Source organism: Vicia villosa, linkage group LG1, assembly GCF_029867415.1.
Source record: "Vicia villosa cultivar HV-30 ecotype Madison, WI linkage group LG1, Vvil1.0, whole genome shotgun sequence".
In the NCBI taxonomy this organism is placed as follows: domain Eukaryota; kingdom Viridiplantae; phylum Streptophyta; class Magnoliopsida; order Fabales; family Fabaceae; genus Vicia; species Vicia villosa.
The window spans coordinates 149039068-149052602 of record NC_081180.1 but is presented as its reverse complement, the minus strand read 5'-3'; the positions used below and the strand labels follow the sequence as shown (position 1 = coordinate 149052602).

Genomic DNA, 13535 nt, shown 5'->3' with positions numbered 1-13535 from the left:
TTTAATACTTCATCCAAACAAAAGAATTTAAAATTGAATGAATTTCAATTGAATCATTTAAATTATTTAGAATTTTAAATTCCTTAAAAATTCTTAATTGCCTCATCTAAACACACTCTCAGTGGCGGATACATGTATATATATTTGGGGTTCAAGCCCCCTAAAAAAAATTGAATTTTGATTTAATACTATTATTAAATATTTTTGTCAGCCCCCATAATATTAATTATATCTAATAACTCACACTTATATTTACATACCACAAATTATTCACTTTTAGTCTCAATCTCTTTCTAATTCATATATATTCTTCATTATTTTTCTCAATATTTAAAGCTTAAATATTTTTATTTGAAGTTCACGTTGATTCTTTTTTTATTCACTGACATTTAATAATTAGCTATTAATACATTTACTTACAACTAATATTTATCATTAAAAAATATTTAAATAACTCACAACTAATAATACTTAGAGATGTCGTTTTTTACTTTAATCAATTTGAATTTTGTCTCATATTTCTCTTAAACAATTACAAATTTTTAAAAAATGTATTTTTTGTTTATCATTTTTATTTAAAAATATATTAAATATTTAATTAATTTTGATATCATACTAAATTAAAATATTACACTTATTTTTTTCCCCCACAAATAAAATTTTCTGGATTCACCACTGCACACTCTTAGTATTCATCTATACCTATCTATAAAGAGAATACATAGTTTTGGACTGGCCTATTTTTTCCCCAAAATACCCTTTATTCTCATTTTAATTAATTTTAAATAAAACACAATATAATTAAAAAAAATTGTGTCGTTGTAACTTCCATTCTCAGTACAAGTTACAACTTCATGGGAGTTTCATAACTTCTATTGTTGCACTATAAATCCTATCCATCGATAAATTTTCCATCATTATTATTCCTTCTCAATTTTACATAGATTTTTCTTTTGGGTCTATTAATGCACCACAAAGAATTGGTCCATTAATACATTCTCAATTTACAAATTCAATATGTTAGCAGTGGCCGCAAAACCATTATCTGGTGCAAGTTTTATCTCTTGATTTTAATTTTTGAGGACTAATCAATTTGCATCTTTGTTTCTATTATATCCTTTGTTTCTCTACTATACATAAATTTATTTCTTTAATTTATATATAATTATATTTATTTTTTTATTTTTTTATTTTGAAAGATGAACCCAAATACAAAGAATTCATCACACTTATAGAGAATCTCTAAAAGTGCCTCTTACGTTTATATATATATATATATATATATATATATATATATATATATATATATATATATATATATATATATATATATATATATATATATATATATATATATATATATATATATATATATATATATATATATATATATATATATATATATATATATATATATAGAGGAGGGATCAAATTACACCCGAAGAGTTACACCACGAGTTACACTCGTTCAATAACTACATCTCGAATTAATATTTTTTAAATTCAACCGTTGGATTGAAACATAATATCATATAGATCATACCTATAAAGTTTGAGCTTAATCTATAATGATTTACTATGTCATTTAATTACATCAAAATTAACGTTATATAAAAGCTCATTTTGACGTTAATCTTTGGATATCTTGATGATATATATATATATATATATATATATATATATATATATATATATATATATATATATATATATATATATATATATATATATATATATATATTGTTTTTGTTAGTTTTTTGTATTTTAAATTCATATTCTATTTAATTTTATTCAGATTGTAAATGTTGTTGTGAACAATTGGCTCCAAATCTATTTATTTTGGGATAATATTTTTGTACATGTTGCAATATTGATTCCTATTTTTAGAGTGACAAAACATTTCATTAAAAGAGAGAGCAAGAGTTGGGAGAGAAAGTCTCGAGAAAAAAAGATAACGTAGTGTTCAAGAATTTTCACAATTATGTTAATTCTTTTTTCATACAATGTAATACTTAGATATATGATACGTGTCTACACGTAGATGAAATATGTAGCCACTTTTTTATTGGCCCTGTTACAATGTCACATATTTTTTGATATTAGAGAGAAATGATTATCTCTTCCACGAGAGATACTGAACAACCAAAACAGATATAAAATTTAAATTTATTTAAAAATTAATTTTATTTTTAATTGACAACATGAATGTGATTGTGATAATAGATGAGAGAGACAATTTTATAGACCGTACATAGTTATAAAACAGTTATACAATGAAAATCATTCCATAGTTGGTTACTTGATAAGTGCATGTGTGTATGAGTTTCTCCTCCCCTTGCTTTCCTTTCTTTAATTGCCAATGTAATTTTTAAGTAAATATAGTATTTGGTAGGATAATTTTAGAAAAAAAATAGGTCAGCCTAAATATCTCTACCTCTTTATATATAGTTAAATATTTTTAGCACAAAATTTATTTAATAATTTTAAACTAAGATCAAAATAAAATAAAAAATAGATTTGTATTTTGATGTTGTGCACATAAAAAAGCAGAACAGACTGTCACACGAGGGAGAGAGAGAGATGGGAGAGGGAGAGAGAGGAAGAGGGAGAGGGGGAGAGGGAAGGGGAGAGAGAGATAAAGAGAGGGGAGGGAGAGAGGAAAGGAGAGAGATTGCATATCACAAATTTTACCCAAAAAATTTCATTTACATTTTGACGCTGTGTGCATTAAAAAAGCGGATAAACGGGCACGAGAGTGTCCGTTTAGACGCTAGTAGAATACATAAAAAGAAAGTGTGTAACATTTTAACTACCTATCTTAATGGAGGTGACTGTAATTTGTCATAATACTTTCAATAAAAAATTTCATATTCTTCAACACTATTTTTGTCATATAAAAAATATTTGTGTTTTCTTGTTAAAAAAAAAAAATTTGTGTTTCTCTCTTCTCATTTTCCATACATACAAACAAAGGAAGAGAGAGAGACAAGTCACTTATTTCACTTCAACCTCATCCACACAATAAACAACATTTCTCATTTTGTTGAATCGCATGGAAAACGTTCCAGAATCTTCATCGAAGGGGACCAAACGCCGGCGAGCTGAGAGTTCCGATGCCGGAAATACCTCATCATCACTCGGTACACAATCCTCTCCTATCATACACCTCTATTTCTCTTTAATTATAGCTTATATTAATCTCTATTGCATTGATTTTGCAGAGAACGATCTTACATTCACTGATACGCTTATTGCGCTTCGAATCATGCGAGCTCAATTTCCCCAAATTCTCAATGTAACATTTAATTATCTCATTTCTTACTCATTGATAGCTGTGTATTTTTGACTAATTAATTAATCATGATTTAGTTTTGATTATTGATGCTAATTTCTAGGTTTCGGTTGAACCGTTTATATTGAAGTCTCAATTGTATAGCAGTGTGAAGGACAGAACACAAGTGGATAGGGAATTAGAGGTCTGTACTTATTTAAGCTCTTCAATTATGATTGATTAGTTAATGCGGTAATTTGTATTAAGATATATTTGTTTATTTTTTGCAGTCTCTTCGGAGGGATAAAGTGCTTCGCCTTTTTAAATTAAATACTGGACAAGATGATCATGCTGTAATGTTTTTGGATGATTACTTAAAACAGGTTGATTTAATAGTATATACTAACTCTGTATATAGTAATTTGAAATATGGTTTATATTTAAGGAATTTTTTTTCCTAGAGGTAGTACTAGTAAAAATCCGGGCAGGCGCACGGGTCAATTATTCTTTAACGGCAAACACTGCATTTATATATAACTGCTCATTCGATGTAGTATAATCAACTTAAATTAAGCTTTTGGATGAACTAATGTCAATTGTACTCTAAAAGCAATGTACAATTAGGAGAGATTACGAGGTTAACGGTTTATCTTTTGAATCAAATACATGAAAAGGGTTTATATAATATTAATTGATCCATGTTGCCAACATCGCCTATTTGAAAAATGTTTGGTCATATGGTGTTATGTATTTTGTATACATACATGTGGTCAGTCACAAGAATGTGAGCGGTCTTAGATTTTTATATTATGTCTAACTCATTATTACAAAATCAGCTTGTAAGGTGAGAATTGCACCCACTTGTACACATATTGTTAGGTCGTCTCTCATCCGATGTGAGACTCTTAACACACGCCTCTCACGCTCAGGTTTGGACATCTAGAGCGTGACTCGAGTTCTCTGATAGAAGAAACCTATAAGAGGTAGCCCAACGAATCTTAGATAAATTTTGATACCATCTTTCGGCGTTCAAGATGGGACCCAACTGCCCTCATTTTGGATATTTTATTCCATTATAGTTTGAGAGTTTGAGGGCTACCCATGGGGCTTCATATTGGATATTTTACTTCATTTTCTTTCCTTGGTCATTTTAGTATGATCGATTTTAGTTTTGAAGGATTATTCATGAACCATCATGTTTATATTTTCTAATTGTTTATGCATAGATAGATCGCGTTTTTAAAAGAATGGAAGGAAAGACAGGAGCAGGATTTGAAGTTTTTGAGTGGTTCAAAACTCATGTTCTAGATTCAAAGCTGGAAACTGGCATTGAACATCTGGAGCTTGTGAGTAAGATATGCAAACTAAGCATATATTGTTTAATCATTTCCGTGTCTGCTCATTACACTGTCGACTCATCAGAAATCTTTGTAATCTTGCAAATGTCTGACTATGGGAGAATGCATACGCACAACAAGAAAATATGCCATGCTACATATATATATTGATACATATTAAATACTTATATCAAGACATTTTTTTTTCCGTTTGCCATGTTAAATTCTTACTTTGATGGTCAAAAATATGTTACATAGGATATTTACTAAATGAGTTTTGAAGCTGATTGTTGTTCATTTGGATGCAGTGCTCACTTTTGTCACTTGGGGGAAAGGTGAAGGACAGTCACATCTCCCTTCTAATCAATGCAGGCGTCCTTGTAAGTTAAATGGGTTGCAGCATTACGCATTTTGGTTGTATTCAAACGCTTTTTTGAAACTGTCACAACTTTGCTTGGAGTTTTTAGATCATATTCAAGCCTTTTCAACTTCACTTATATTTTTTTGCCAACTTGGTCTACAAATACCAACATAAATAGCACTCACTTTACGATACCAACATTCGTTGGCTTTTTTCTACATGAAATTGTTGATTTATTTAGACATCATTGGAAATTTTTCAAGTACTTTATTTTGGGTTTTTTCACCATTAACATTGAATGTTATTAGCTGCATCAAGAATCTTGGTGCCTCTCTTTATCTTATTTCATGCTTCAACGTCCTACGATACGATACCAATTTTCTCTTTGATTAAGCATATTATAGTATCCTACCTATGCTGATTATATGCCTCTTTAATTTACAACTGCTAGGAATCTTTATCAACACAAATTTCCCTCTTTAACACAGCTTATGCGATTCTTCTGTAGTTTTATTTTGTATTGATTATCTCCTTCTTTTTAGTTTCATCCACTATATGTGTATGGATATATGTTCTTTTCGTTGAGTACATAATAATTCTGGTGCATATTTTTCAGATCAGGCAGCTTATTGATCCAAACATGTATTGGATAGCAATTCCAAATATTGGCTCACTTCTTAAGGGTCTTGTTCAGGTATGAATATTTGACGTCTTTTATGTCTTTATGTCTTGATGCTTGCTATATAGTTCAATCTATATTATTCATGGTCATCTTATAACACGATACAAAAGACTAAACACTAACTCATATTTATAGTGATACAAGACTTCTAATCCTAAATAAGTAGGGAAAGCAAGAAATAAATCATAATAATAACTAAGTAATATGGTAACTAATCTTAGGAGATAATCTAAAATACTCTAAGAATAGAAACCGGTTCTAGGAGATAAAATAACATAATTATATCAAATAATATTATTTGTATATTATAAGATATTTTCTAACCATCTAACACTCCTACAAACCCCCATCCCTCCCTCCTCTCTCCTCCAGCCTCCGCCCCCTTCGTCAAACCCTCTCAATCATTTTTCGTTTTTGGTTTCCAAACCGCACCCTCTAAAGTGATATGGACAACTACTTTGTGCAGTTCCTTGATTGAATACAAGAGCGTCACTCCCCACGACGCCCATCTGAACTCAATCCTTCAGTGTATGTCACCACTAGATTCATTGCCGGAAATCTGTCACCAATAATCCGGAATCCCACATATTTCTGATTTTTTTTTATTGATGCTTCCATTAAAGACAGGTTGACTCACGAGATTCGAGGCCAAGGATTGGCGAGGGTCAGCGAGGTGTGTGTCAAAATTGACTATCAGAAGAGCCTTCTCAACAAATAAGATTGTGCTTTCTATCGATCCCTGTTTTCAATTTTTGCTTTAATGCAGAGTTAGTAAATGAAACTAGATCTCGTTTTTTTTCTAATCTTTTGGATCACAACATATTCGATTTCAAATCACATTTAGAACCAAGTTTTTGTGACATCTTTTATGGACGACAAAATGTGATTTTTACTCTAGTCATGCTGAATCCAAGTCATATATACTGCTTTTAGTGGGTTAATCATAGGCTTTATTTACCTTCTAGAGAGTGGCTTCCGAGATGGTTTAGGTAATAGATCAGTTCTTGGTTAAGTTGCAGTCTTGTTGAAACTTTTTTCCCTGGTTAAGTTGACCAATCCTGCTCAAATTTTTTCAAGAGATTGCTCGAGTTTGTGGCAGTAGAGGGAGTTTGCAGTGTTTCAGGCGGATGGTGAGGGTAGCCTGGGAGATGGGTGGAGTGGGTGGTTTTAGAAAAGAGATGGGGGAGACAAAGGGGGTGGTGCGCAGGTGAAGGTAGAGTGTGGTAGGAGGAAGCCTCGCGTGTCAAATTTCTATGCATCACTTGTAGGTGGTGCATGGTATATTATTCATTCATGTAATTTGTTTGATTTTAGTAGACGTACTTCAATTGTTTGCTCAGTACTTGAAGACATGTTGCTATTTTCTTTTGGGGGGCATTGTGCTGGGAAGGAGAAAATCACTAGTGAGGGGCGTGAAACTTGACTATATTTATATTACTTCTTAATTCTGTTAACTAAATCTCAGATATGTCAGAAAATTGGGTACCTTGAAAATTTAATGCCAGTCTCATTTGTTTGGATCAATTTATTTTTGAAAAGCAATTATTCTTTTTGCGAGTTTAACTTGAGAGAGCTTTTGAAAACAAAGAGTGACTATTTTTTCAAAATTATGCTGTAACAAGCATTAAAGTCATACAAATTTCAAGCTCACAAGGCCGTAATAACTGATTGACTCATCATATAGATTACATCCTAATTCTAATCGCTGTTAGGTTGAGCTTGAATTGTTAATCACCACTACACATGTGGGCAAATAGAAGTTTACTGCCGGTAATATTTGAAGTCGGAGTATGATTTGGGCTGTCATTACACTTTCAGATTTGTACTAAGTCATAATGAGAGAGGCCCAGTTTTGTTTTTTTCCTTGAAATTGTATAATTTGTGTAATTTGATCTTTAGGTAATATATTTTTTATAATGAATTTGTTTTAACTTTGTTGTTCAGGGAAGGAAGGAAATTATTTCCCTTCTCAACCGACGTCAATATAAGGAGATGATGTTGGCCGTTATGGAAAAGAAGCGTCTACGAATGTCCCCACTCGATATGAGATTTCATCTTCGTGATTTGATTGGTTCCGGTCATCTCAGAAGTGACCAGACTCCAGCTGGTATAATTATCAGAGTATCAAAATATTAGAGGTCCAGAAAGCATAGGTTTACTTGCATCCATGAATCGATTTGTCTGCTGCTTTTTACTCTTAATTTTTTTAAGAGATTTAGTGGCTTATGCTTTGGACATATAATTGTTATTTTTATTAATAAATGGATATATAATTGGTATATTACTTCAAATGGCTTTCCAACACGCGAGAGAACTATTTAGAAGAAATATCATATTTTTTCCTTCAAATGGTTAAGAAAAAAGTTTAAGATTCAGCAACTACTTTCAACATCTGTCGACATGGACCAAATGAAGCTAATGTAAGTCTCCTTTCTCAAAGTGCAGTTATATAATTCAATTTCTAGAAACCTTCATGGTTTACCAAAAGGTTTACATTCATCTGTTTTCGAGGTTAAACTTGTTAGAGATATATGTGGAAAATGCATATGAAGAAGTAAAGAAGCAAAACCCACTCAAGGGACTAACAGAGTTAGTCTTCTGTTAGCTGTTAGGAGTCTGTTAGGTGGTTAAAAGCTGTCAGAGGTCTGTCTCTAACAGAGTTCTGTTATCTCTCTTACTGCAATGTATATAGATATCAAAATGTTGCAAATTGTACCAGTTAGAGAATTGAGATACTCTTTCACTCTCAGGGAAAACAATTGTAAACTCTTATTGAATATTCAATGCAAATTCAACTTTATCATAGTATCATTCACTGGTTCCTAATCTTCACTGGTTCAAGGTGCAGCAATGGCGTCCACTGAAAATCAAGCTTCAATTGGCCAAGCACAAACGCAATGTCACCAAATTCCATCAATCTTTGCGTCTTCAAATTTGAATTCGCACAACGCGTTTGGACCAAAGATTTCGATCAAACTACAAGAAAACAACTATTTGCTATGGAATCAACAAGTTGAAGGAGTAATCTTGACGCAAAAGATGCATCGAATCGTAGTTAATCCACAAATTCCTCAGAAATTCAAGACGGATCAAGATCGAATGACAGGTTACGTTCTCTGAAGAATATGAATCTTGGTTGGTCCAAGATCAAGCTGTGTTCATCTGGTTGCTTTCCACCATCTGTGAATCCGTTCTACCTCGAGTCCTCTCCTACAAACATGCATTTGAAGTTTGAGACAAGATCCACAAATTCTTCAATCCTCAGCTAAAAGCTAGGGTTTGACAACTAAGAGTGTAGCTGAAATTGACGAAGAAAGGAAACAAATCCACTACTCTATTTGTTCTAAGAATCAAGTCGATTACAAATTCTCTTCTAGCAGTGGGAGATTCGATTTTAGAACAATATCAAATCGAGTCAATTCTTAATGGTCTCCCTGAAGAGTACAACCCCTTTGTAATGCAGACGTATGGAAGCAAAGAGCCACCGTCCCTATGTGATATAGAAGCACTCCTCTATGTTCAGGAAGCACAATTGGACAAGTTTAGACAAGAACTTGCCACATCCACTGTAGCAGCCAACCTAGCTCATACAAGTCAGGAAGCAACTAGCTCCAAAGGAGCATTGTCTGGAAATCGTGGCAGGGGAACTCGCTACACTTGAGGTCTGCTCGTGGTTGGGGATGAAGCACATCTGATAATCGTTCAACATGCCAACTATGTGGCAAATACGAGCATTCAGTCACTGATTGTTGGCATAGGTTTGATGAAACCTTTATGCCACACAACTCTTCAAGCTTCACTGGTGTTGTGAATGAATCTGCTGCAACACAGGAGCAAGCTCAAGGTTCCAACCAAAACACTCAGGCTATGGAAATGATGGCAACTTCTAATCCACAATTAGGTTACACTCAAGAATACTCACTGCCAGCTGAATTGGAATCACATACATGGTTCGTTGATTTAGGTGCTTCTCACCATCTCACACCTTATGATTCCTTTTTACACAATTCAAAAAGTTATGTAGGTTCTACCAAAGTATATGTTGGCAGTGGTCATACTATTACCATAAAATCCATAGGTTCAGTCCGTTTTCATTCTAAGATTGCACCTCATAAACTATTATTGTTGTCTAATGTATTACATGTTCCCACAATTACAAAAAACTTGTTGTATGTCTCTAAATTCTCTAGGGATAACAATGTCATATTTGAGTTTTTGGCTGATAAATGTTGTGTTAAATCTTAGGATTCTAAACAAATTCTATTTGAGGGATACCTTGATGATAGTGGTTTATACTGCTTTCCCAAGCTACCCTTGGATGCCAAGATCAAAATGCATGAATAACAACCTATGTATTCCCATTGGTATACAAAGCTGCTCTATTTCTAATTCTACTACAATTAAGCCTATTAATGTTCTTTCTAGTTTCTTGTGGCATAATCAATCGTCTTGGTCATGCCAATCTTAATTCTGTTAGACAAATACTGAAATTGTATAATATAGCTACTCCAAATAAAGTTGATACTTTTACTTATAAGTCTTGTAATCTTGGCAAAGCTCTTAGAAATAATTCTCCACTGTCTACTACGGTTTATTCTAATGCTTTTGATATCATTTATACTGACTTGTGGGGTCCTTCACCCAAACCATCTAGCTCTGTGTTTAGATATTATGTGGCCTTTGTAGATGGTTCCACAAGGTACACATGACTATACTGTCTAAAGACAAAATCTGAAACACTTCAAGCTTTCAAATTGTTTCACTTATTTGTCAAGACACAATTCCACACTACAATCAAGTCAGTCTAGTCTGACTTTGGAGGTGAGTACACCTTTCATAAACTACATAGCTGAGCTAGGCATAAATCATAAACTAACTTGCCCCACACATCCCATTAAAATGGGACTGTGGAGAGAAAACACAAGCACATAGTAGAAATGAGACATGCACTGTTAGCTAATGCATCTATCCCTATCACCTTTTGGGACCACAGTTTTCTACATCTGTTCACATAATAAATAGACTCCCCTCTCCAATTCACCGCGGTTCAACTCACCCTTTCATGCTCTATATGGGAAAGAACCTGATTACAAGTCTTTAAAGGTCTTTGGGTGATATGTTTTCCCTTACTAAGACCTTACAACAAATAAACACAAGATTCAATTTAGAAGCCAAGGATGTGTCTATCTTGGTATCTCTCCTCACCATAAGGATTTCAAATGCTTAAGCAAAGAGGGTAGAATTTATATCTCTCCTGAACATGACTTTCCTTTCTCAACTATGTTCCTTAGTAAGTATGAATCCAGCTGTACCAAAATGTCCAAAACTGCACTAGGTTCAACACACACCTTACACCCACCTATGTTAAATAGCTATTCTAATAGTGGTGTGTCACCTGCTAACACTCAAACAAGGCCAATACCTATGGTTGAATCTCCCAACAAAAGTGTTTCCATTCCTTTAAATACTATGCCAACTCAGTCTGCCTCAAAAAATATGCATAGTCAGTCTGCTCCAGCTGTACTATCACATATTGGTCAAATCACTACCTATGTTGAACCTGACCCTGTTCCCCTGCAAAATATCACTGGTCCAGCAAGTTACCTTGAGGGTACTGCAAAAAATAACAACAACCATACACTTGACCCTGCTTCCTCCACACATGAAAACTGTAGGTTGTAAATGAGTATTCAAGATAAAAGAAAAACCAGATTGGAGTGTTCAAAAACATAAAGCCAGGTTGGTTGCAAAGGGCCATGAACAAGGGTTTGACTTTGCTGAGATATTCTCACCAGTGGTCAAGCCAACAACAATCAGACTAATACTTACACTTGCCATAACCTACAAATGGGAAATTCAGCAGGTAAATGTGAACACTGCCTTTCTAAATGGGATACTTCAGGAAGATATCTATATGACTCAACCCCTGGATTTGTTTATCTTGAGAAGACTCTTGTGTGCATACTTCAAAAAGCTCTATATGGCCTTAAATAGGCGCCACGAGCACAATATGAAAAGCTAACTTAATCTCTTATTCAGTTTGGATTCAGTCACTCTAAGTGTGATCATTCATTCTTTTTATACTCCTACAAAGATGTTTTTTTTATGTACTTGTATATGTGGATGATGATATTTTTATTACAGGTTCTAGTCCCACAGTTATCCACAGTCTAATTGAAAAACTACCTAAAAAATTTGCTCTGAAGAAACTTGGCAGACCCTTCTATTTCTTAGGTATAAAAGTCCAAACTCAGAGCAATGGCTCCTTGCTGCTTACACAAGCTAAATACATAAAGGATCTATTGGCCAAGGAAAAATGGAAAATGCTAATGGGGTTCCTATACCCATGCTTAGCACATGTAAGCTAAGTAAACACGGTTCCCCAACCTTTTCTGATCCGCATCTGTACAGGTCAATTGTTGATGCTTTACAATATGTAACCTTAATAAGACCTGGCATTGCTTTTAGTGTGAACAAAGCGTGTCAGTTCATGGCCTCCCCGTTGAACACTCATTGGCCTGCAGTTAGAAGGATTCTTAGATATCTGAGTGGTACATTACATAATAGTTTATTGTTGTCTTCTTCAATTTCAGCTCAAAAGTTTTCTCTCATGGCCTACAGTGATTTCGACTGGGCAAGTGACCCAGATGATCGCATATTTACTTCGGGTACATGTATATATTTTGGTCAAAATTTAATTTTGTGGAGTTCTAAGAAACAATCCTTGATTGCTCGATCCTGCACTGAGGTCGAATATCGTGCCCTTGCTCACTTTACCTCAGAACGTTTGTGGTTGGAATCTTTATTGGTTGAGCTCGGTGTTCATTTTTATACACCAACTCTGCTCTGTGACAGTTTAAGCACAGTGCTACTGTCTCATAATCCGGTGTTACACGCTAAGACTAAACATATAGAATTAGATATACATTTTGTAAGGGAAATGGTTGTACATGTTCTGCCTGTAGCTCAAATTGCTGATACCTTAACAAAGCCACTTGGGTCTGCAATGTTTCAGGACCTACATTCCAAACTTAAAAGTGCATTGTAAGATACACTCTCCTTGAGCTTGAGGAGGGATGTTAGAGATATATGTGAAAAATGCATATGAAGAAGAAAAGAAGTAAAAGCCTGCTCAAGGGACTAACATAGTTAGTCTTCTGTTAGGTGGTTAGAAGCTATTAGAGGTTTGTCTCTCTTACTGCAATGCATATAAATATCGAAACGTTGCAGATTGTATCAGTTAGAGAATTAAGATACTCTTTCACTCACTAAAAACAATTGTAAACTCTCTCAATGAATATTCAATGCAAATTCAAGTTTAACACAACTTAATTGAGACAATCTTCTGACTAGAATCCATGCTTTCATAGCGTCTACAACAAATGAGGAGTACTTACATTATTTTTTGTGAATCAGGCAATGATATATTATTTCAAAAACACCTCTGTTAGAAAAGAAGAGGCAAGAAGTATCTGAAAATTAAAATTAGAAGAATGTGCGATACTGCTAGGAGATATTTAAGAAGGTTGAAAATGAAACTCTAAGTGTGAGGAAGAAAAAATCATTCGTAATTGTAAGGTTAATGCATAATAGGTTTGAGTTTGGGTTGAATGTGAGTTAAATGAAGTTTGAATTGTAACATAATGCAATTTGATTTGATTTGTAAAATACAAACTGCAAACCGAACTATAGAATTTTACTAAGAAATGATTAAAACACATCCGAATCTAATACGATATTTTGTGGTTTTCAATTTGGTTCAATTTGTTTAACAATTTTATATTAGGTCGGTTCAATTTTGAACACTAATATCTTTTTTTGAAAAATATCACGAAAGAAATAAATATAGAGTGAAGGTGTGTTAGGAAAATGAATTATTTTATT

The 13535-nt window shown here is 33.4% G+C and overlaps 1 protein-coding gene across 2 annotated transcripts in view; it reads left to right on the top strand.

Annotated features, from left to right (window-relative positions):
- Nucleotides 1-2983: 2983 nt before the first annotated feature.
- Nucleotides 2984-13535, top strand: part of LOC131644453 (uncharacterized) — a 29511-nt gene continuing 18959 nt past the window's right edge. The window contains exons 1-8 of one of the 2 annotated variants that reach the window (XM_058914958.1): nt 2985-3140; nt 3222-3295; nt 3396-3476; nt 3562-3654; nt 4498-4617; nt 4917-4988; nt 5586-5663; nt 7596-10230. In XM_058914958.1, the coding sequence (XP_058770941.1) occupies nt 3053-3140; nt 3222-3295; nt 3396-3476; nt 3562-3654; nt 4498-4617; nt 4917-4988; nt 5586-5663; nt 7596-7787 (798 nt within the window). In that variant the 5' untranslated portion in view covers nt 2985-3052 and the 3' untranslated portion in view covers nt 7788-10230. Of the gene's footprint in view, nt 3141-3221; nt 3296-3395; nt 3477-3561; nt 3655-4497; nt 4618-4916; nt 4989-5585; nt 5664-7595; nt 10231-13535 lie in introns of those variants that run through there. The other variant, XM_058914959.1, reaches the window with a different exon arrangement.